Source organism: Dermacentor variabilis, unplaced genomic scaffold (genome assembly GCF_050947875.1).
Source record: "Dermacentor variabilis isolate Ectoservices unplaced genomic scaffold, ASM5094787v1 scaffold_15, whole genome shotgun sequence".
NCBI classification, from domain to species: Eukaryota; Metazoa; Arthropoda; class Arachnida; order Ixodida; family Ixodidae; genus Dermacentor; species Dermacentor variabilis.
Genome location: NW_027460313.1, coordinates 8,336,896 through 8,361,764, shown reverse-complemented (window position 1 = coordinate 8,361,764; position 24,869 = coordinate 8,336,896). Strand labels below are relative to the sequence as shown.

Here is a 24,869-nt window from a genome sequence, read left to right as displayed (position 1 = left end):
ATTCCGCTCAGCATTGGGGAAATTAGGCGATCTTTTTCATCATTGTAGAGCGGTACATTCCTAGTGGCACATACCTAGTCAGCCAAGTTGGTGTTAAAGACGTAGGCACACACCTACTGGAACTTACACAGTGACCCAAGTTGGCATCGAAGAGGTTCACTGGAGACCAGCATAGACCGAGTAGCACATACCCAGTCCTCCAGGTTGGCATCAAAGTTTCTTCGAACAGCGGTACCTACCCAGTTCCGCATCTACAGTGAGTGACCCATGTTAACGTGAAAGAGGCTCGATCAAGAGTGGCACATACGTACACAATGCCACATACTCCGTGACCTAAGTTGGTTCGATGGTTCATTTTGAACCCTGTTACCTCAGCACAGCAGCCCAATGCACTACCCATTCAACCACTGACTACCCAGTGACCCATGCAGGCGGGAAAACAGTTAGATACAAACAAACATACATAAATACAAACATAGATATAGTTGGGTACAACTTTAGAAAAGAAGGGAGGCCCCACCTAGATCGCCGAAGCACAACAGCCGATTGCCTCCACGACTAAAATAGTCCCGCTCAAAAAAACGTGCTTCTAAAGCTCGTAATTTTCGGTATAAATAAATACTTTTGTATTTTGATGACTGGCTTGATAGCGCTCTCATTATTGGAATGCTACAGTACATGCCGGTGCGCTGAAGAAAAATAACCCCGTGCCTTTTACAATGCTGCATGTCGTCTGCTTTTTAGGTTCATTGCAAGGGACAAAAGAAGAAAGAGCAGCTCTGCATGGCTTTTGTGCTGACTGACATGTACACGGCAAATTCACTACTTATTGTCTGAGTTTAAAATGGATCAGTTGCTATTTAAAAAGTACTTAAAAAAACAATGCATTTATCGAAACCATTATAAACCTGGGGCGAGAAGACGATCGAGGCAGGAAAGATACAAAAATGCTTCATTCATCGTTTTAAAGAAACACTCTTGGTTTTAAATAGCATAAAATTTATTTTTATTTTTTTCACAAACTTATTTTCAAGAATGTGATAGGTTTTTTTGTTTTGTTCCTTCTCACTGGCCCCCCCCCCCTTTTTTTTTTTTTTGCAAGCCTGGAGTCTCGCCAGTTCTCATAGCGTAGCGTCAGCGATGCTCGCTGCAATCTTTCGTCACCGCATCATGGCTCAGAATAAACACATGCAGCACAAATGGTGCATTGTAAGCTCGCAATAATATTTCCAGCATGATAGACCACCACAAGCACTTTGGGAATTCACTCTGATGAGGGGCAGATGCACACAACTGATGCGACTCGGCCCAGTTCGAAGCGCGAGCGGCCATCTTCTCCATTGGCTGGGTCACCAGCCGGCTCGGTATGTCAGTCTAGAGTGTGTGCCCATTGGTGGAGGCTCGTGTGCATCCACCTTGGAGGAGTAAACACCCCTTTTTTCTAAAGTTGTACCCAACTATACGTAGATGCATATGTGCATAGATACACAGCCCCCTGACAGTGCGTGAGCTACCCTGAAACTGCCAATGCATTACAACAATGCACAGCAAGTGTGTTTCTGTATGCAGAGACAGAAGGCACTCCATCGTCCCCACAACGAGGCGTTGGCCCTCTTACCAAGTGCTTGACCTTGGCCATTTCCTGGCTCTGGAAGCTCTCAATCTCCTCGCGGTTCTCACAGCGGCCTGCCAAGAGCTCCACCCGCTGCTCGCTCTCCCGAAGCTGCCGCTCAAGCTCCTGCTTCTCCTGCACATGCACCACAACCCGTCATCACCGTTTGATCACTGGTCTGCTCAGACTTCCCTCGCAGTGGACCCAAAGCCACTAGTACTGCTGCTTAGGTGGGGCTTGCAGCTGTCCAATATTTTAATGGTATATTGTGCGAGCATCAACCAGCCAACCTGTTATACTTTATTTATTGGTTTGCATATTTATTTGCAATACTGTTGCTCTTGTTAGAGCGTGAAGCAGCTAGGCAGGAATGTCTATTGTTGCAGGTTATCACAATACAAGAAAGGGGGGAAAGAAATACAGAAAGTTACATAACAGAAAGGCAATGCTGGTGCATGTGTGCCGATGTTTTGCAGAAATTAAGAAGTGCACGACAATAACAAAACCTACAAACCAATAAATGAGAAAAAGAGCAAGTACAATAGGCAATATCAAGTACAATCATGTACGCTGGTAACTGTACTAAAAGAAAAATTCAGGGAAGCCCAAGGAAATATGAGAAATTTGATGGCCTCTATGCATGAAAGTGAATTCTGATAATGATTCTATATTTTGGTGGTAGCTAGAAGAGCCCAGTCGATTACATTTCTTTACTGCATGTGGAAAAATAAAGTGCTTAAATATATCGCTTGTTGCACAAGTATTGTGCTAACGTATGCATTTGTTTACAAAATGCTCGTCAAGCATATGAAAATGAATCATATTTTGAAACGTCCACAATAACACCATGATCTATCCCTGCCATCCTCACCACATATGTACACCACTGTACTTAGTACGTGGCAAACAAACCTTTTGTGCAACCTATCACCCAAATTATATCAAACAGCTTGGCGGGAAGATTGGCAAGAGGGGGCGAGGTGTACAACAGACAGTGTGACCATTATCTGCTAGGTTGTTCCCTCGAGCGTGTCCTAGGCTTAGGCTCTGTCGATCATCGGCTCGGGGAATCCCATGTCTGCAAGGGATGTAGATATACTGCACGTGCTACCGCTCACAGCTGCTGCGACTATGCGACAAAATATACAGATCACCTGCATATTTATCTAGTTTGCATAACACCTCAATGCACCTTGCTTACTGTCATAGTTGCTGATGAAGTATTACACTCCAAAGATACATGCACAGGTGCCCCCTGGAATCATTTTACCTCCTGTAGAATTTTCAGCAAGGTAAAAAAAGGCAACTAACATTCTTAATAATGCACAGAAGTTGCAAGTTCCATAGACAAGTGCTAAGTTAGCACACCCAGCCATGATTGGCAACCCTGTTTAGGTGTAATTAACAGAAGATGAACAAAGCCACTAAGCCACTGCTTTTTATAACTAAGCCGCAGTTGTGTAGTGTGTCCTCATTACTGGCCACTCAAGGAAGGTTACACCATAGTGCTTCCTACTAAAATTACTAGAGGGAACCCTAGCACTACGATTGTTCAGCGACCATTAGAATGATGGGCAGTCCAGTTGAGCCCACTTATAACAATCCTATTTAGAATGAATGTTCGAACACTACAAATAGTAATACCCAAAGAGTTTTGCAAGCAGCCTATGAGAGAGCCGTCCACTTATAGCAACCGGCTAGCCTACTTGGTTTGGTTTGAACGAATGGGATGAACCGTGGAGTGGCAGCATCTTGACAAGCTGAGGCAGGGAAGATGGCTGTACAGCATTCCAACTATACAGGCAACCTGTACAGGCAATACCAACTGCAGGTTGCATCATCTTTTCCTTTTATCATTTTATTGCTGTCAGGATGCCGATGCTAGTGAACAGCGTCAATCAATCTTATTTTTTCCTGGGAAGCTTTCGAACTGTGTTGTGCTACCATTACTGCAATTGGTGCAGTGCTTGAATTTTTTTCTTTTGCTCAGATGTGAGCTGCAATGTCTGCAGGATATTCAACATAAAAAAACTAAAAAGCAATATACCAGCACTAAACATGGCATTTGCAAACAGCCCACCAATGGCACTAAGAATGGTGATCTGTGCTAGAAATATTTATTTCCAAAGTGTACGACCTAGACGACTTAATGAACCTGACAGTAAAGGCTATGTCCCAAGAACCTCACTACTAGACACCAGAAGACATCGAGAAAAGAGGTCAAACCTGCACATACACAAAAAATGCTACTTTCACTAAGCTGGCACTTCTTTCTGCTAAGATAATGTCTATAATGTCGAACTACAGGACATCGACTCAGCCTTCTGGAAATAGGTTGCTGGTGCAAGCCTTACCCATCTACAGGAAAACATGCAATGACTTTGTTGCTGCTGATGATGGCGTAGATGTCTTGGAAAGCGTCTCTAAAAGAGCACTTGCTGGTGAGGTATGACAACTTCAGCAAATGGAGGCCTCCAGTGGTGAGGACCAATAAACTAACAAAAATGCAACTGTGCCCCCCCCCCCCTCCCATTGGTTGGGACCTTCATCTACACCATGTCAACAGCTTGATAAACTTTAAGAGTGTGATTATCTGGTTTACACAACTTGCATTTACTTATCTCCGTGATTTCTGCCAGTATATGCAGCGCGTATCATTTTTTCATAATAAAGCGTCTCCTCTATACCTTGTACAGTTCTTTATAAGCAATTTTAAGGAAAAAATCCAATCCGCGTCTTTCACGGCTCCACGGTGCATGCACCCTGCCCTAGCGGATAAGTCGCGAAACGTTTTGGAAGCGACGTGCGTGCGGCCGCGCGGCCAGATATTGGGGGAACGTACCCCGCAAAAAAAAGAAAGCGTCCGAACGCGCGCTGTTGCAAATGCTCGTGCCATGTACCGCATTGAAACTCTACTGGTAGCTCGACGTCGGTGCGGTGCCGAAAATGCACGTAAGACTGCAACTCCACTTTGAAACAAAAAAGGGCCATGGCTTGGTCCGGACTGCACCGTGAACCACGTAGTTGCCACCTTGCACTGATGGCTGTCAAATTTATCGATAAACCCCTGCGTTACACTTGGGCGACACTTCAAAAACACATTGCTGAAGTAGACTTCTTGCAGCATCGGCCCACTGTTACTGGTGGTGGCAGTGCGTGCCTGACTTCATGTACTGTTTTAAGGCATGGTAACATTGGGTCGATATACGAGACCGACAAGACGCTGACGCTGACGATTGGCCGATTATTCAGCACTGTGTCACCGACACCATTTGATCGTAACAGGCCGACAACGATGCAACCGACGGGTGCGAGATGTCATATAGCACGACAGGCTTTCGTGCCGACAGCACCGACAAAATCAGCGTGCCGACCGTGATATCTTGACCGAACCCTACGTGATCAGCCGTTGAACCGACAACGCGATAGCTGCAGCTCATTCACTTGTAAATATAATTATTCGCACTCAAAATGCGCCGACATGCCTTCGAAGTTGAAATGCACGAGCTTCAGCTCTCTCAAGCCGTGCACGTGAAGTTTGAGTCAATGTTGCTCCTGTGTAGCGAAGTTTGAGTTAGGCCTGACCCCGTCGAGTTCATGCACCCGCTGCCGATGGAGCTGGACTTAAAAAATAAGCAGTCAGGACGAAGGAAACCACTCTTTTAGTTAGGTTGCGGCCATATAGTGATTTGATAACTACTCTTCACTTCGCATGGCACGTACACAATAAGCGGCAAGTGGCGACACAGCGCTGTGCCCACATCTTGTACTGTGGTCACCGTTCCCGAACGCTGCCGGTCGCATTCCCGTAGATGGTGGGTCTGTGTGTTTTGTTATGCTGGCATTTCTTAATTCCAAAGAAGCATTGTTTACCTCTGTGTCAAACAGGAAAGAAGAGACAGTGCATTCGATACAGCAGCATAAACTCACTCAGTTGCCAACGGTGTCAGCGATGGCATCCGCCTTTCCACAAGAGAACTACACGGCATATAAGTGGGGACTTATGCCGAGCACAGTTGTCTCTAATAATACTTTATAGCACACGCAAGCTGTAAGTATGATGAAGTTAAACAAAAGCGAGAATCAGTAGTAACAGCCCGTAATATATATGTGTCTGGATCACAGTTGCAGTTTAAGGGACTCGGCCGCTCATACTGACTCGTCTGTATGTTTTGCTATGTTTTGAGATTATTTCCCATCAGCGATGCGCCATTTCTACAATAACCAAAGCTAACAGCGATCTGAAGCTGTAGAGGTAAACAAATGCACCGCTTTGGCAAATCCCACGTGGAAGGCTGCGCTCGAAGGCTTCTTGAGTATGCAAAATGTTTAGTGAATGTGTAAAAGGAATATAAAAAGCGATGTGCAATCACAGACATCAGCGACAATGAACTCAAGGCAGCCGTGTCGGCAGACGGAACTCAGCGTGCTTTTATTGGCCACGCTGTTACCACAACAGAGCACTCGGGCCTGTTCAACCACTATACTCGATGGGTGAATGACATGCTGCCCCGGAGAAACCATTAATAATTAATTGCAATCCACGAACCGCACAACCGACGCACTCAACATCGGCGTAGGTACACAAATCAACCAGCGAAATCCTCGACACCCTTCCAAAACGTTTCCAGCGGCGTGGAAAGATGAAACATGAAAGGTGCGGATTATAACAAACTTCTGATATAGCGAACACATTTTGTGGAACAACGGTGTTCATTGTATACAGGCTTGACCGTACAAGGATTTCATGTTTGTGGCTTCGAACAGCCTTGTGACATTATTAAGCTTTATTTTTCTTAGATTTCAAGGTAATGATAGTTTTCTAAACACAGCCAGGCAATAAATGTCTGCACACATGCACATTCAATGTGAATTGTTGAGTTTATGATGTAATAGTATTTTGTTGAAAATTATCAATTTACAAAGTCACAAACACGTTGAAAGTTGGAAGAACGAAGTCACACTACCCATCAGTCCCATGCTGGCAGAACTGCCATTCTTGCAGCTCCCATAGACACTAATTCCAAAGTTTCTTCTAGTAATTGTTGCAGGAAACTCAGTGAATTATGCCACCACTAAGCTTCAGTGACCTCACTTCTAGTGGGAAACCCTGCCAAACACCAACCCCAATGACTCAGCTCAAATGGCCACAATGAAAGGTTCACCGACACCTGTTGGGGTGGGAGGATATTTTACACCTGAAGCAATCCTCAGTGACAGGCTTCGAAGTATACATGCTGACAGCCAAAAGTGATCCATATCCCTAAATGTGTGCGCTAAATAACTTAGCATGTGCTAGGACAACTTTTATTTAGTATGTTAATGGTCTCACAAATTTATAAAGTGGGGTGCCCTTAATTATGCTATAGATTTGTCAATGACTGCACTTGTTTATTTCCCATTATAATGAAGTCATTCAAACATCATTAGAATGTGTGTATTTCCTAGTCAGGCAAGTCATACTAACTAACCCGGGAGAAACCTTTTTCATTAACTGAGGCAGCACTGTGTTGCTGCAGTGCACCATCAGTTGCAGCCAGGCTTCAAATACAGAAAATATTTTAATTTTACGCTTATTTCAGCAGCTTTGTAGGCTACCCTGGAACAAAGAAAACAATACAAAATAACCAAATACATTGCATAAAGGGATTTTCTTTCATATTGGAAATACATGGACCCAATGTCAACCACTGCAATGGAAGGGAGTTTTATGTCCAACTGCACCAGTGGAATATGCAGGATGCACCAGTGGGATATGCAGTTGGCGACTCTAAACTGGGGTTCTTCAATGTACGCTTAAACATAAGTACACGATCATTTTTGCCTTCTGGTCTCATTGAAATGACAAGGCTGTGGCCAGGAATTGATGATGATGATGATGATGATGATGATGAGGAGGAGGAGGAGGAGGAGGAGGAGGAGGAGGAGGAGGAGGAGGAGTTAGAATGGGATTAATTTCAACCACTTGGTGTTCTTATACATGCACTGAAAACTAAGTACACAAGTGTACCTGTTTTCTGCCGCCGTCAAATCTCAACCATAGCAGCCAGAGGCTGAACCTGTGACTTTGCAGTCAGCATCACAACAGTGTAGCTATACTGAGCCATCACAGTAATTACTAATGTTTGCATTGAAAATTGCTACATATTGCCTATTACAGATACAATGATTTTTTACTACTGTTACAAACATAGTCAGGCATTTAGCACCTGTAATACGCCAATCTTGTAAAATACTGAGGATGTTACTTCCCTACACAAACAGGAGCTCAATATGCTCCCACAGTCATGCCACCCCCCCAATTCCTCGACACAAAAAGGGCCCACCTTCCACTTAAGAAGTTTTCTGTATCATGAAACAACACTGCAACCAGATAACATACTATGCTACAGGCACAAACAAATCGAGCTCAGAGAAATGTGATGAGATTAGGCAATTTATTACTGTTCGGTTTTGAACAGCTTAATGCTGTAAGCTAGCACACAACGATGCCATGCTGCTTCAATTATTGTGAACATGTGGACTTGTAGGTGATCGCATGCACCACATTAGAGAGTTATGTCTCACACGCAATGGCCCATCATGCAGCTTGCCCAAATAAATTGCGCAAGTTCTCCCTAGATGTCAGCAAAATGTGCCTGCTACAGAAACTACAAAGAACAACTTGCCCTCTTGATGAGCTGCAGCTTGTGGTATATCTCTTCATAGTCAGCACCTGTGGGCGCTGACCTCTTCGGTGGGCTACCTTTATGCTTACTGTTCTCTGTGATAAGAAAAAAAAAAAAAAACAGGCAATGGCATAAGGTATAAGTCACAATGTTGTAAGTCGTAAGTACACCTCATGCACGACTTGTAAACATGTGTGTGAGACAGCTCATGCAACATTGTCTCACGCAACATGCAATGCACAATACTCACCATTTTCAGTCGAGTTACCCTGCGGTAGTTTCTGTAATGGAAACCAACAACGACATTAACTGCTGCAACAAGAAGATGGTGCATAATTCAAGGGCAGAATGATGAGAGAGCACACCAAAGTGCAACTTTAGCTTTACTGACTGCACCAATTAATGATTCCACTGTGGCTACATTGTCTCTGCTTAGCACCACTCGACGTGGCAGCTTTGCTTCTAAATGCAGTTCTACACAGCTGGGCTGAATTATAGACAGCGTATTGAATGTTGCCTCTGCGGCAATGAATGACAATTACGTACTTCAGCTGTCATGACCACGGATGCCTGTACTGTGACTATCTCTCACTGTCCTGGTTGTAAAATTTTCAATGTGCCTATAATAACAGGGTGTGCAATGTTTTTATTGTAATAATGTAGCCTTTGGCATTTTAGTCTTGAACAAGAAAAGCATTGGCATACAAAATTGTACTTGGTTTGCATCTGACCAAAATGGAGAATTAGCTTGGCATGTGCACACTAAAGTAACTACATGCTGCAAGACTAATTAGTAATACCACCAGGTTCCAATGAACCTCCGTTTCCCTTCACTAAATTCCTGCAAACAGCAACTATGAGCCCATGACTCCTGAATGCATTTAGAGATTCCCACATGCTCTTGAGAAGATTTCCCCTAGTATGCCTCGAAAAATAGAGAGAACTGCAGTGTCACTGGAAGAACTTATGGTGAGTCATCACCACCAGACTTCATCTTTCTTTGTCTCCCTGGGAACGCCTGAAAAATTCTAGATGTTTCTGCCACAATATGAAGAATCATGCAGCTTGCAATCAGCAGCAGACATGCGCATTCCACGGCATCATCCACTTGAAAGTGGGACATGGAGTTAGCAACATCTTTGTGGCCGTTACCATGGTTGCGTGCTGGCATTTTTTCTTTCTTTTTTTACATTTGCTTCACAAAAGCACAAACCTCACACACAGTAAACCTCACTGTGAACACCGGTGTAGTGATGGAACAGCACAATGCAGCACAAATGTACTAATCTTGCTGGCACTGCACCCCAATTAATACTGTGCACAGCTAAAAAGAGCTTGACAGAAAACCACTGGGCATTTGCTAGTGAAACCAAAATTTATCACTTGCGGAAAGTAGACACCACATAATGGTAGGATCACTTAGCTTGAAAATACATAATTGTTGGTTTGATTCCAGATGGGAGGTTGTTTGTTTTTTTACGTCGCATCATGCTGAACCTGAACTAAAGCACGGTGATCAAAAGAATGCACGAAAACATTATTAGCCAATTTTATAGCACATGACTGCTGTTTTCAGAAGAAAAAAAAAATGGGAGTAAGTGTAGTCCACTTACGATAAAGCCATAGCTAGCTCACAAAACACAATACCTTGCACATGAAATAATCCCCCTACCTATCAGTTTTGCATTTAAGCTAGCTTTCTCTGAAGGAGGCAGCTTGCAGGAAAAGCTATTGAAATGAATATTCCCTCACCTTTGGTCTCTGCTCTCGATCACTGTCCGAGGCCTCACTGCAGGTGCTCCGGCCAGGAGTGCTGACGCCGCAGTCAGATGCTGCACCAAGCAGGAGAAAGAAAGAAGAATAAGAAAAACTTCACAATGAAACAACGTGCACAGAGGAGAATATTAACAGACATAATTAATCCCTTGATGACAAGTGGCATTACTTTGCCAAATCTACTACAAATCAATGAGTCAGCACTGCTGAAAAGTAGAATGGTCTTGCATCATAGCACACGGGTTCAAAGAAACATGTACCATATATACTCCACTAAAGGCCACACTCACATAGGAGCCGCACCCTCAACTTGGTAGCCCAAAACTAGAAGAAAAAAATGCTGAAATAAATAATTTGGAGACTGAAGAGAGGGTCACCACTTGTGTGCATGCTCTTGGATTCTGAGGTGTGGCCTGCACGGTCTTTGGACATCATTGTGAAAGCATTGATGTCATTGTCATATCTAACGCAATTCATAATATATCAGTCATATCAATAACTATCCATGAGTGTACTACCAAACCAAATCTGAGCAGCGGTGACAGCGACTGTAGTGAGGCCTATAGACAGGCACCAGCTGCATGGCATGCTTGCTGGAACAAATATATGCGGTATCCTCCTGAGACCCGGGATGCATTTGGGTGCACAGATTTTTCCCAAACTTTCAGAATAAATCAGTATGGTTATGAAGATGAAAAGTGTTAAATGTTTTTTCAATAGCCGTGATAATTTCAGCTCAGCGCGATGTCCAATATATTGGACACTGGGATGCTACCCGGTCTTTCTTCACCCAGCGCGCACGTAATGACGCACCGCAGATATTACGCAAAACTCGTGTGCAAAAATATTTTAATAACTCAAAAGGCAAAGTAGTCAATAAAGTACATAAGAAGAGCATTCCTCTGCTTAAAAAAAAAATTTGTTCTTGTGTTCACTTCCCGTGGGCAATTTCAAAACACCTGTTTGTCCTTGGTGATGCAGAAGAAGAGCCGACATTTGGTGCAAAAGAACTTTGTTGTCATGTCGCAGCCCTGTAGTCTGCAACGAGCAGTGTTTGCAGTGTCTGCCAGTATTGAGTAGTGGGTAGTGCTCTTTTCTTGGGGTTCTCGAGGAGACAGCCGCACCTGCTTTGATGGCGGATGCCACTCACCTTCGTCCTCACTCTCCGTTTCATCCTGCTTTTTCCCTTGAGCCATGAGAGTCTCAGCAACAGATTGGTGGAACTGCATATAGCTGAGTATTTCTTTCCGCTGCTTCTTTAGGGAGCGTAGGTCGCGCGTGTTCTGCACCCAGGAGTTGTTGAGGGCAATGTCGAAGAGGTGAAAGATGGCTCTGATTGTCCACTTGTTGACGCCTGCTTTTATCATGTAGTAACTTATCATTCGGTCTGCCTTGTCAACACCGCCCATGTTGAAGTTGTACATGCGAACAATATCTGGTAGAGGGATATTGATATGTTTTTCCCTTACGAGACCACCTGCGACAGTAGGTGTCTTGCGGGTCCAAGCCATGGATTGAAAAAAGAAACGTTATTGGCTTAATTCATCAGACACGCGAGGCCGGTCCCCCGAAGAAAAAAAAAGACACGATTTCGTCCACAAGCCGCTAAACGCCAACAGTACTCGCCTGCAGTCCATAACAAGGCCATCGCAAAAGCGCGGTCAAAATAACCGGGTTGAGTCCTAGCGTCCAACGTAATGGACACGCGAAATCAAAGGAAGAGTAAAAAAAGGTAAGCGCGCAAACAGTTAAAATTTTGTATTCTGCACGTACGCTGTTGTATTAACTTTAATATAAAATCGAAGATATGCCCCAGAAGCAGGTAGAAATACGAGAAACAGTGCTTACTTCTCCGGCAGCTGCCGTAAAACGCCGCGCCGCTTAATGCCGCCATTGTTTAACTGTTTCGGCGGGAATTTGAACGATGTATTTTCATCAATGCTGCATAGATGGCGCAAGCAGGTGTCCAATAAGTTGTACAGTGGGGTTTTATGAGGATGAAAGCCTTGTCACATGAGTACTGTCTCATATCTGAATGTCCAATATATTGGACAAATCCCCATAGCGGGGTCTCAGGAGGTTATGGAAGCAACAGTGTTGGCTCTTTTTTCACAAAGAAATCAAAGGTATTACGCAAGGCAAGAAAAATTAGGACCACAATGTCCCACCCCTATGTGAATATTGCGGAAAAAAGTGCAACTCTTACATGAGTATATGTGGTATGTGTAGTGCAGAAATGTGGATAGAGTCATCTCAGGCCAGAGCAACACAAGCAGCTGTGACTTGCCGTGACAAAAAAGTTACAGCTGCTCGTACCACTCTTGGGCGGATGCAACTGGAGCTTATTTGTGTCCACAATGTTGCCCACATGACAATGCACACATACTACATAATGACTTATGTATGTGACTTCCATAACATGCATATGCATGCACATGCTATGACACCGAAAGAAAAGCACCAGCAGCCCTGCTTAGTGCTAAACTATCGGAACAAGTAGTCACATAAGGCAGGTGTGAAATGTTAAGTGCTGAAAGCAAGAAAAAAGAAGCGCTGTCACATTAAAGCAAGAAGACCACAAAGCAACTGGAACTCCATCAGAGACCCTGTCATCATCTATAAAGCAGTGTCAGACCACATTGAGACGTCCCCACAACAATGTGTATGTGTGTGCATGTGTCATCTGGTATAAGTTTCCAAGCAAAACCACTTTCAAGCAAACTAGACATAAAGACATGTATGTGGTTGTGCTGTACACTCCAGCAGTTAAATGACCCCAGTTACTTGTGCAAGTAGTGATTTAAGACCTTTACACTCCGACATGCAGCTCTTCCCATTTGGCAATATGTTTTCGTAGGCGTTATCATTCAGGTTGCTGGCCTGATAACTTTCCTGGCAGAAAGTATGCGTGTGTGTAGTGCACAAATGTGTTATAGTGCATATGTCTGTGTTAGGGATAGGCAAATATAGTGATTTAGAAAAGGAATTAATTGAGCCCCTTTAAAGTAGTTCTTATACAGCAAAATTATTTGCACTTTAATTTCAAGCAAAGTGAACCATGATCTAGAAGCCTTTAAGTGCACAGGAATACACAGGGACAGTTAAAGACGTAGACAAGGTGCTTACTACCAGCAAATGTTTATCTCAAACAGCGTCACACAGAAGGTGGGCAAGAGCATTTGTATAGGTTGATAAATCATGAAATAAACAAGCATGAAACATATGGAGGACAACAAATTATGATTTGACGTAGTAGTTCTGTGGAAACCCGCAAGGTGGAGTCCACCTTGCGGGTTTCCGCAGAACTACTACGTCAAACTCTTGCCTTTGCTTCGTGTTGTCGACAAATTCGACTTCGCCCTGCCATCTGCTAGCCGCCTGGTTAGTTAAGATGGTAGAGCGGCTGCCCCGGAAAGGCGGTGGTCCCGGGTTCGAGTCCCAGACCAGGACGAATTTTTCTTCAACTATGAGGCTTTTCTTTCGAGGAACCTGTATGGGTTTCCTTTGTAGCAATTGCTACGAACGGGTGGATGTCTCATTTTCCCTTTATTCACAACAAATTATGATAAAGCCAAGTTAAGAAAGTGCTAATTAAGCTGCAAGGTTACGAGATTGCACCAGTCATAATATTATGTAACTTATATTATCAGTTTGCACAGATCGCAACAAGCCTGCACTCCCTGCCAGTAAATCTGGGAGTGCGTGGGCCCTTCCTTAAGCCCTGAAAGTTCAAACACCATTCCATATCAAGGAAAACTATAACTCGATCACCTGGCCATGGTGAGTACATTCCTAAAGAAACGGATTAGCATATAAAAAATGTAGTAATTAATTGCTAATTGGTTTTCTGAGCTGAACACAACAGAAACTTCCCTCCAGTATGTCAAAAATGGTACTAGCGCTTTTGCGTTAGTCCCACATTAGCCTTTTGAGGCATCAAACGCAGTATATCAAAAATGACACATTGGGCTTTGTGGGGTTAAGCTTATGACTTCCTATAGAAACTGCAGAACAGAGGATGAAACAGTCACATTAGCGAAGGCTTTTGTTCTTTTTTAATTCAGTGCATTTCTAGAAAAAAAAGAATGTTTTTATGCCATGGTGAAAATTTTTGCATTGTAGTGCAGTGAATTTGGCTGGCACTTTCATGTAGCTTTAACAAAGATTTTTTTTTTTTTATCCACCGCTTGTAGCACGAAGCTACAAAGGAAACCAATGCAGATTTCTTAGAAACAAAGCTTCACAGTAAAAAAAAAAAATTCATCCTACCAACAGGTGGATGACAATTCTCCCTGTCATGAACCTTCCTCCACCATGCAGGCTTCCGGAGAACTGATTTGTCAAAGATGTTCTTTATGCTGAATATAATAACTTGGGCACCAACAGAAGCGGAATGTGACTACAGTTACTCAGCAGTTTAGAGTGGCATTGAAGCAAGAACCAAGCTTGGCATTGCTTTTGTGAACAATTCTCCGGCTTATGACTCAGTTCAGAAGTCATGTGAAGATGTGCATGGCATTGTAGCTACTTAGTACAGTCATTGGCTGTGTGATTATTCCCAAAGGACACAACCAGCAAGGAAGATGTGCAGAGAGTTTGATTTAAGGCACATGCCATCATATGGCAGCTTATTGCTCCTATTACATTATTACAGCAAGCTGATGCGCATTCATGTAAATATTGGGCAGGGAAGCTTACCACACTGAGCTTATCTGATAGAGTTCTTGGTAGTCATGCATACTGAATGCTTCAGTGTCAACATAACATGGGTGACCTTCATCCTTTTTTCCTCTCTCTCTCTCTTTCTGTGGGTGTTTTTTTTTTTTTTTGTCATGAGCACATTTGGCCATAGATACAGATCTCATTCCAAACAATTTCAACCAATCAATGACACCTTCAAATACTGTTATCTTGCAATGTGACCCGAGTGGCAGAGCTTTCACTGCCATTTTTGAAGTGTTCAATTTATGCTCTAGGAGCAAAGCATAAGAAGCATTTTTAAAGAGCAACCTCAAAATGCAAAAGTGTGTGCAATATGTAGGAGGCCCTCTTCGTAACTGTAAAGCTAGCTTTCGTGCAAGGCAGTTTGCCCAACTAATAATGGCATATTTATATTTTCATACAGCATGTACAAGCACAGTTTGCTTGCATTTTGACATCAAAAAATATAGACCCGACTCTCATGATGAAACAATGAGCAACAGACAAGCCCCAGAGTGTGTAGCTAGCAATTCATCTTCATTTGAACGATTAGCAATGCCCCCATTAATTGGGCAAATGTGCAGTGCAGAGAAGCACACTTGCGAATTAGGCAAAGGGTGCTGGTATTAATGTAGCAATTCCTTTAGCTCGATTTCATTCCTTTTTCTTATCATACACCACTTTTGACAAGCCAATCCCAGTGATAGCGCAGGCAAAGTTCCATTTTGGCCTCTGATGATGTGTGAAAAGGAAGAGAATTTGAACAGAATCATTACATTATTCTGGCTTTGCCTTAAACATACATAACCTGTCTGTGAAACAATAAGCTAGCTTTCATTGGTAGATGTACAATTGTAGTATCAAGATCCACTGATGCAACAGTCATTTGATCTTATGTTTAACAGATGACCTACAAAAGGAAAATAGTCAATACCAGCAATAGTTGTCACTTTACATAAAAGGAGAAAACAATGACATAAATACATGAATAACCTAGCAACTACACTTACGAGTTCTTTTCTAAGCTTACTATTCTTTCAGCTCGACAAATAGGACAACCAATGTGCAATGAACAGCTACAGCAGCAGCTTTTCGTCTGTCACGCTATGAAAACATACCACTGGCAAACATCATCAGTTCAACATGTTTCTATAGAGCAGATATCAACTGATTTTGATTACTTGCTTTTGGCTTTACACCATCAAATTAAGACTTGAAGCTACAAGCACCAGTGCAATTACTAAAAACACACAATAGTATTACCTCATTTTTTTTTTTCTCTAAGGTCACCTTTAAACTGTACGGAGCTAAATACATAATCTACAACCCCCGTCATGTCAAATGAAGCATTACTTCAGTGTGCTATGGCACTGCATGTGAATTTCAAGAACCTCAATATTATTTGTAATTTTGTGTATCCTTTGGTGCCCACGTTAATACTTGGCAAATAAGTTCTGCAGAAATCCACAAGGCGTAGGAGGATTCATGAAAGGGAAATTGTCATACACCCGACAGTAGCATGAAGCTACCAAGAAAGCCTTTTGACAACGAAGTTCCTTTCTGAAAAACCTACTTGAATTTCCTATAAGCTATGTGCTAATGTCGGGTGGATGGCAACTATATTCCCTTTCGAACAATATTACTTGTAGATGGTTAGATATTTTCACAATAAAACCTCATCCTCTCCCTCAAAAAGACTTTTGTGAGCCCAAAGCATTTTCCGAACGACCTGTAAGGAAATATTCATCTAGAGATGCGGTACACAAAATAGTGCCAGTGCCACACTGAGTGTTCCAAATCTTTTGCACATTTTGTCAGCTGCTGCAGACTCTGTGTGGGCTGTCATGTGACAATCGAAATGTTTATGTCAATGTGCAAACAACCGTCTGCATTTACCTACACTACTCTCAGTAAACAGATTAAAACAAAAACATGCTCCCCTCTCCTTCTGTTAAATCTACACTCCAGGGGGCGGCATGGCATACTGTAAGTGTCCACCTAATGGACATGTCCATCTTGTCTACTGCTGAACTGCTGATTGGCTGAGGGCACCTGTCTCCTTTCTCATGCGTACCTCAGACCAGCCAATCAGAACTTCAGCTGCGCATGAAATGGACATGCCCACTAGGTGGACACTTAAATGATATCCTCCTTGAATCATCAAATGGTCCACCATGCATTTGAACATCACATACAGTCTAGTACACTGAAAACTTAAGTTCAGAGCAGGCATAGCTGTATTCACAAAGCACACACTTCCCAGCACATACATGAGATGTGCAAAATTACACAAGTATTGAAACATAGAAATACATTGATAAAATAGAAATGGTTAAAGAGCTCCAATGCAATTCGAGACATTGACATGATACAGTAACATTGGACTAAGTTGAGAGTGTGAGGAATCCGCAATGCAGGCTGAATGAACGAATGGAAATTCAACTCCAAAGGACGAGCCATGACCTAAATGGTGAGATGTTTTGAACAATAAATCAAGGAATGGGTAATCTGAAAAAAGGAACCATATTCCTGCTCTAATTTCTTGCAAGTGCGTGCAGCACATTCATGAGTGCCTGGCTCTAGCAGAATACTGACGGTATACTTTTCCTCTTCTGGGAAACATTGATTGCCGCCCTAGGAAGACTGACTGGCTGACTGATGTGATTTAATGTCCCTAAGAGTGATAAATAGCCAGGGGATCATTGAGGGCCTCAATTTTTCGTTAGTCACAACCATACAAAGAAATAGACAATGAAACCAGCATAGTGGAAATTATCCATTATTGTTAATTGAAATGTAGAAATAAAACAAAGAAAAAGGGTATGAATGAAAGCAGACAAAAAGACAACTTCCCTGCAAGTGGGAGCTAAACCCACATCTTTTGCATTACACATGCCACAACAATTGCCAGTGAAGTACCATCCCCCCGTCCACTTTCTGGAGCGTCCCAAAGCAACACACAACCTCATGCTTGGCACCTACGAAGATTGACTGCGAAATGCCCCAAAGCAAAGCAGGGTTATGAGGGTCACTGTAGTGATAAAGGAGGGGGGATGAAGAGCCTTTGACAAGTTTTCTCAACATTGATTTCTGATCGAGCTCGCCATCAGTTTGTATCCTTGTCACTCAGTTTTTTACAAAAGAAAACACTGCTCATTCTTTTGGAAGAAAATAAGAATTGCAGCAAATTTATTCTGCATTTGCCAGCTCCAGCACACATAGATGATTATTTTTCCTGCATTAGTTGAAAATCACTCTTGCTTTTCATATAAAGAATTGTTCCATGAATGCAGGAATTGCTGCAAAATATGTTTGAATAATGCACAAGCAGTTGATTTTTTATGGGTTGGGTGGACAGGACCATAGTGCAGAAACAACTTGGAGAAAGGATCCATCCTGTACTGGTGCTGCGTCCCCCCTTTCATAGCATCTCTCACTTCTCCATACCATTTCTGCACTGCTCCTTTTTCCACATATGAGCATGCTTAGCAAGTAGCTAATTTAGTGCCTTAAGACCAACTTAAACAATACCATTGTTTAGGACATTATGGCAATTAAGCGCGCAAGAGCTTTAACCTAGACGGTGTGAACGCGGCACACGTGGCACCCGAGCTGTATATTATCCCCGGTGCAGAACGCAAGGTAAGTTTCATGCAGGCTGATTGTATTTCGATAGCCGTCGGCATTTCGGGCGCCATGCACGCACGGTAGCCACGCATGGTAGCCACGCACGGCCGTAGCAGACAACTCTGCCCCGCCTTGTTTAATCTTTCAGGCCTGCGCTCCGCAAATCAAGCTTTTAGACACAAACGCACATTCTGGACGATTCGTATCTAGTCGTCCAGCATGTGCAAATGATGAGGAAGCTTTGCAAGGGTTTTAAGTGCCAACGCGATCATCCAAGGACAGCAACACGGGAAGTAAAGCGTTGCGCATTAAACAATATACCTCAAAGTGACAGCTAGTAAAGATGCAGCGCGCTACTACCTCTGCGGCTGTGGGTCGGAGTCGGTGCCGGCAGCTGGGGCGGCGGTGGCGGAATGCCAATGACGAGCTCGGTCTGGTTCTCCTCTTCAATCTTCTTCTTTAACTTCGTGAACATTATTCACTCGATGCGCCTCCTCGTCGAAGAGATGTGCACACTTCGGGAAAAAAAAAAAAGAAACCGTCGGGTCACACGGGGAAATGCATTCACGCGGCTTGGCCACGACACAATGTTGCGTCCAAGCACTCAACCCGAAACCGAAAAGACGGGACTTGTCGCGAGCCCGTTTGATCGAGCTCTCCAGAGTTCGCCTCAGAATTTGGGAATTCCTACGTCTCCCACCGAGTTGCTTATGGTGAATGCGCCTCGTAGCGGTGACGCTTCAGTGAGCCATAGTAGAGTCGCGGACGATACAACGGTGGGAATCGTAAATTGACGATGTCGTCGTAATCGGCGGGAGTGGCAGATACGCCATGAGGATAATCGCTTAACTGTTTCGAGCGGGATCAAACTGGGTCACAGGGGCGCAGGTGACAGCATTTTCTCGCTGGAGCTCAGCTGGTGGATGGGCACGGTCAGGCACCAGCCGATCGCTCTGCCTGCATCATCGTCCGCGATCGGTCAGTTCCGCTGGTTCTGTTTACCGCGAACCGGAAAACGCTCGCGAACATATGACGCACGCAGGAAGTTCCAATGATGATAGAGAGATCATATGGAGAGATCGTGGTTGTGGCATATGGCTGTGGTACCAAAGTCCTTTTATGCGACTCTGCTCATATTCGAGCCAACAGCGCTAACAGGTACGAAGTTTCAAAGCTAGGTTAAATACGCTCTTTCCGTTACGTTGCTTGCGTGTGGCTTCCGACTGTTACTTTCTTTTTGCACCATGAAATGATTACAGACAATAACTAAAATTTTGAGATACGGTCACAAATTGTTCCTCGCTGTGTCCATAAAAAAGTCGCAGTTTCGCCCGAAAAGTGAACCATCCATTGCGATAGCAAATTAGTAGAGAGCAATAGTAGTTTCATCGGCCGTATATACTTCGGAACATGCGCATATACTAACTGAATTAACAAGCATGGTGTCACGCACGCACAGGCAATACATCTCACTCGATGACGGCGGAAACTTGCTGTCAAAACGCTGGAGCGAGGAAACGCGGCAGCAGCAGCGAGCAAAGTGATCTCCACGCTGCGTCTCGCACCAACGCGAACTAAGCCGCGGAAACACGTCGCAGAGGCCCCGGAGGGCGCTCGCGGCCACCCAAAGGAGAACCCTCAGAGCCTCGTCCCCGATTCCCTCCCTTGCGTGCGCGAGGTTGAGCCGCCATCACTGGTTCACGCTCGCACGCTTTCACTCGCACATACAGCATACGTCGGGCGGTGACGATTTAATCGGCCTTGGACTTTATACAGAACATCACGGCGATGCCGACGGCAGAAATGCGCCTGGAGTGTCCATATAATTGCTATCACAATAAAAAGAGAAATTCATATAAAGAAAAAATCAAATCGCCACACTCGAGTTCGAAATCCAAGGAGTCTTTAGGACCCATTCTAATTTTCAGTCACTCACATAATCGTCCAAGCAGACAAAGTAAGTGTACGCATGGGCTAAAATTAGCTTTCAAAACTGCATTGCAAACATTCAGTAGACCAGCATGGTCACTTATCGCAACTGAGGCTGATCTGGATCGAAATTGCACTTCTCATCTGTGATTGGCTCCATTCCGCAGATCGAGCTAAGAAATCAATCACAACCAGGAAATTTGATCCTGATCGCGCTCTATCGCAATCAAAAGTGTGCCGTAAATGTGACGTACACACGTATAAAAAAAAAACAGTCAAATACAGACAGAGTTTCGGGGATAAAGTGCCGAACTTTGAACAAATCATCGCATCTATTGCATGTGCAGTGGGCAGGCTGCTTCAAGAAACAAATATTCAATGCAAAAAGACCACATAAAATGACAATCCAATCCACACATTCCAATGTGCACTCTTGAATTTGGCTCATGCCAATTAACTCACCTGACCTGTGCCCTCTTTCTTGTTTAAAGCGTGCTACCATATTTAAGGTATAGTAGCTGAAGCATGAAGTGTAAATTCATCCATACTCGAAACCACGTACCCATAAAGCAAAAAAAATAATAATAATAATGATAAACAAGTCACAGTAGAATTCGCCCAAAAGGCGAAGCATTGATTGTGATAGTAAATTATTATAAACAGCTATATGAAGTAAGATACGTTAGTAGTTTTAACAACCGTATGGACTGCTGCAAACATTCGCTTACTAATTAAACAACCCAAACCCCCATGGGCACCTCACTGCATTCCTTCCTTGTGCATATGAAGGTACCAGCGTACCAAGCTACCATCCTTCTCGGCTCACCCTCGCATCGCATGCTTTTCCTCTCACCTACAGTATACGGCACACAGCCTCAATCTTATTGCACTTGGACTTTATGCAGAACTTCACAGCGACACCAATGGTGGAAATTCGCCTGGAGTGTCCATTTATTTGCAATTGCAATTGAAAAAAAAACTGAAAGCACTGTCATCAAATAAATTCAGAACCTGCGATACAATTGAACTGCCTTTAACTGTGCCATTACTCAGCAGTCTTCTGTACAATTTGTGCCAAGGCTGCTTGATGCCCCCTCGAGCAATAGCTAGGAACAAACAAATTGCTCTCAAGAGGTATGTAGAATAGTATATACTATTGTAGAGACCATTTAGTGGCTAAACATACATGCCTCGCTTAAGAGCATTCGACAAGACTATATGTTAAATGGAAAAAGAATAAATTCTGAGGTTTTACGTGGAGAAAAAAACACGATATGATAATGAGGCATGCCTTAGTGAGGGACGCTGGATTAATTTTGACCACCTGGGGTTCTTTCATGTGCACCCAATGCACGGTAGACACGAGTGTTCTTGCATTTCGCCTCCAATGGTGGAACAGGGAAAAGGTCTTTTGGAGCAGCTTTTGTAGGAGAAAAAATGTGCGTTTGTAGCAGTCATATTGTTTTTTGTACCACATGCTTTTGGGTCGTTACACAAAGTACAAAAACAATCTAGGACCCCACAGATTAGCTATTTAAGTTGAATTTAAAACACTATAGAAAGCCAAATAATTCAGTCTATGAGCTGGCAGAACACAGAAATATATTTGTTTATACATAAGCCCTAAGTTATCAAGAGTGCCACATAAATGTGCAATAACTGTTGATGCTTTTATCAGGTTAGAGTAGTATTTTTGTTTTTCCATGTGCCTCCTGGTTTGCAACAGCCTCCGACAGCTTGTTCAGTCTCTCTTGGAAGAGAGCTTGACCACTCTGTATGTCAAAAAAGAGAGAGAGAGAGGAAAACATTTTGCTTTCACTTACTTAGCCAAGTGTAGTTAGGCATGGCTCAGCATCTTCTTGGCTGAAATAATTTCTATATGCAGTCGCTCTTCTTCTGCTAAAGTGCCTAGTTCTATCAGGGAGGACACTTTATGAGGTCGAATGACTACAGGCATGTCTTTGGCCAAGTTCCTCAGAGACGCTATTGGAAAGTCATCTAACAAAAAACAGAAAAGGCAACTCAGCAGCAGTTGACATCAAAGAAAGACGGTCTTCTGGGCGCATTAGTGTACCATGCGGTTTGTTGTTCCACTAGTTGTAGTCCTCCACGTAGTCCTCTGCTACGGCGTGCCTCATAATCAGACAGTGGTTTTGGCACTTAAAACCCATAATTTTTTTTTTCCTTCAATGTCAACCACAGCCGAGTGGCTTTAATTTCACCTATGTCACCTTACCCTGCTTAAGTACCATCTTACTATTACATAGAACAATTTAGTTACCCATTACATTTCTTGACTTTACTATATTTGGTTTTATAACTGGTGACAACTTCCTGCGGCAGCACAGTGAAAACTATGGACCCGAAGCACATAATATTTTACTGCACTTCTGCATGTAATTCACGAATGCAAGCAACTGGAAGCTACATAGCATAAAAGAAACCATACCAATTATTATTTTATTTGTTTAAGATTTACTTAATAAGAAGTAAAAACCTTGCCGAGGAAAAGGATTTCTGTTACTTGCTGTTCTTAGTTTTGGCTTTCTGGTGTCTCCGTCTGGTTTTCCTGGTCCTGTAAACCACCAGCAAAATGTCGGTACTATTTGGCCTAGTAACACAAGAGCAGAAGCTCTGCACATGCAAATTCTTGCACATAGCTTTGGCTGTGCTGCCACAGAAAGTTCTCATTGGGTACAGACTGCACTACTTTCGGGATTGGCCCACATTTTGACTGCCTTATCTCCAGGATCGGGCCACACTTTTCATGGAATTAGGCCACATGTCCTGGAATGGAATGTTACAAAATAAGCGCCCTACGAGGAATATATTTACCAAAATAACTCGCCTTCTCACTGCATTATTGTCTTGACCACCCATATGCAATAAGGCACATTGCTTCAAGATGTGGTGCCTTACAACGAAACAGTACATTTATCTCTGGCTGCCATACGAACCACATATATGAGAGGAGCAGCGGTGCAGCCAGAAATGTTTTTCGAGGGCATGTGGAGGGGGTGTCTTGCTAGTGTGCAAGCCTCACCTATCCTCCTGTCATCAACACAGGCCACTGGTAGGGGTAGTAGGTGCAAACATTTTTTTTTTTTCTTTGGGGGGGGGGGGGGGGGGGGGGGCTATTTGAACATCAGGATACCAACCTTTGGCAAGAGGTTACTAGAATGTAATTACAATGTGAAGTGAAATTTCTTGCTGGGCAAGTTGGTTGAAGACTAAGAGATGCATGTTAGCGCGATGAGGAAACAAAAGACTTAAGGAGGAGGAAATAGGAAGGAACAGAGTGGGTATTAAACTTCAAGTGTTTATTTGGATAGCAAAGTCGAGAGATGCTTTGGTAATTACTGCACGATATGTTTAGTGCTGAAGAAAGACATGCAGCAAGCCATGCTGCACATCCCCCCCCCCGACATGCAGCAAGTCCTCCATAGGACAGAAAGGCTGCTGCTTTAATGACTGAGCCAGGGAACGTGATCCAAACTTAAAAAGATGACTTGCTGCACTTGCCTGCACAGTGTAACGATTGCTCATGCGAGCCGCATTTCCAGGAGATTAAGATTCTAGGCAAGAGCAAAGACCAGACTACCCGTGAACTAATGGAAGCATGCCTTGCACAGGTGCGGAATGTATCGGGTGACACTCCCATTAGGTTGTACGATACAAAGATCAGCTCCTCTGACAAGTGGTTGTCCAGTTAAGTTATCTGCATTTGTAAACTCATTGTTGCATTTTGCACATGTGACATCTTTGTCTATATATACCTGTGTATTTGTCATAAAAGTACTAGTTGGAAGTTGCTGCCTGTGCTGAAGTCGAAAGACTACATCAGATGTGCATGCATGCAGTGGTGATGTTAAAAAGTCACAGCAATGTGTCAAACAGTTGTAACAGTTGTAACTGAGTCCCAAAAAAGATAAGCAGAAGTGTCACTGATGCAGTTCCAACTGTTTGACACACTGCTGCGACTTTTTAATGCAAGCACTGCAGGCTTGCCCATCTGTTGTATTCTTTCGCCGTGGCTCTCCGAATAAACAGTTGACACGTGGCACTCGCTCTGTTCCTTCCTACTCCCTCCTTTATGCATCCCTCAACCACGATGTATTTCTTGCACAACGATGTTTCATTGTTGCTTGAAGATAATACCCATCGCTTGCACAAGGCCTTGCACATCAGTGCGACAAGTTATAGTTTAACACGAAATAGGTCATTTATCGTGTCACATTTAGTGTAAGCATGTACTAAGTGGCATTTGGAAACTTTATGATGAATCTGTGCAAGCTTGCAAGGAAATTTGCTTTCCTCTCAACACTCAGTTGATCTGCAAGTCCACAAAAAAAAAAAAATCTGTTCCCTGTACACGCATTTGTGCACTTCAAAGAAGGCAGCTCAAGACAGAGCAAGATGTCGTCACCTACTAATGAGGTGGAATTAACAAAAGCAATTCAACCTGAAATCAATTGAACTTTACATAAAAGACATGCATGGGATTTCATATGGCTTGAGCGTATAATACATGTCAAGTGAGTAAATAGTGACAGATT

General features: G+C 43.3%; 1 protein-coding gene across 4 annotated transcripts in view; it reads right to left on the bottom strand.

Moving 5' to 3' along the window:
• The window catches only part of LOC142567921 (golgin subfamily A member 1-like), an 82,486-nt gene extending 62,628 nt beyond the window's left edge, over nucleotides 1-19,858 (bottom strand). The window contains exons 1-6 of one of the 4 annotated variants that reach the window (XM_075678007.1): nucleotides 19,842-19,858; nucleotides 18,745-18,899; nucleotides 10,033-10,112; nucleotides 8,531-8,561; nucleotides 8,281-8,375; nucleotides 1,619-1,747 (exon numbers count right to left, since the gene is read on the bottom strand). In XM_075678007.1, the coding sequence (XP_075534122.1) occupies nucleotides 1,619-1,747; nucleotides 8,281-8,375; nucleotides 8,531-8,561; nucleotides 10,033-10,112; nucleotides 18,745-18,859 (450 nt within the window). In that variant the 5' untranslated portion in view covers nucleotides 18,860-18,899; nucleotides 19,842-19,858. Of the gene's footprint in view, nucleotides 1-1,618; nucleotides 1,748-8,280; nucleotides 8,376-8,530; nucleotides 8,562-10,032; nucleotides 10,113-18,744; nucleotides 19,376-19,841 lie in introns of those variants that run through there. The other 3 variants (XM_075678010.1, XM_075678009.1, XM_075678008.1) reach the window with 3 other exon arrangements.
• Between the last annotated feature and the right edge of the window lie 5,011 nt (nucleotides 19,859-24,869).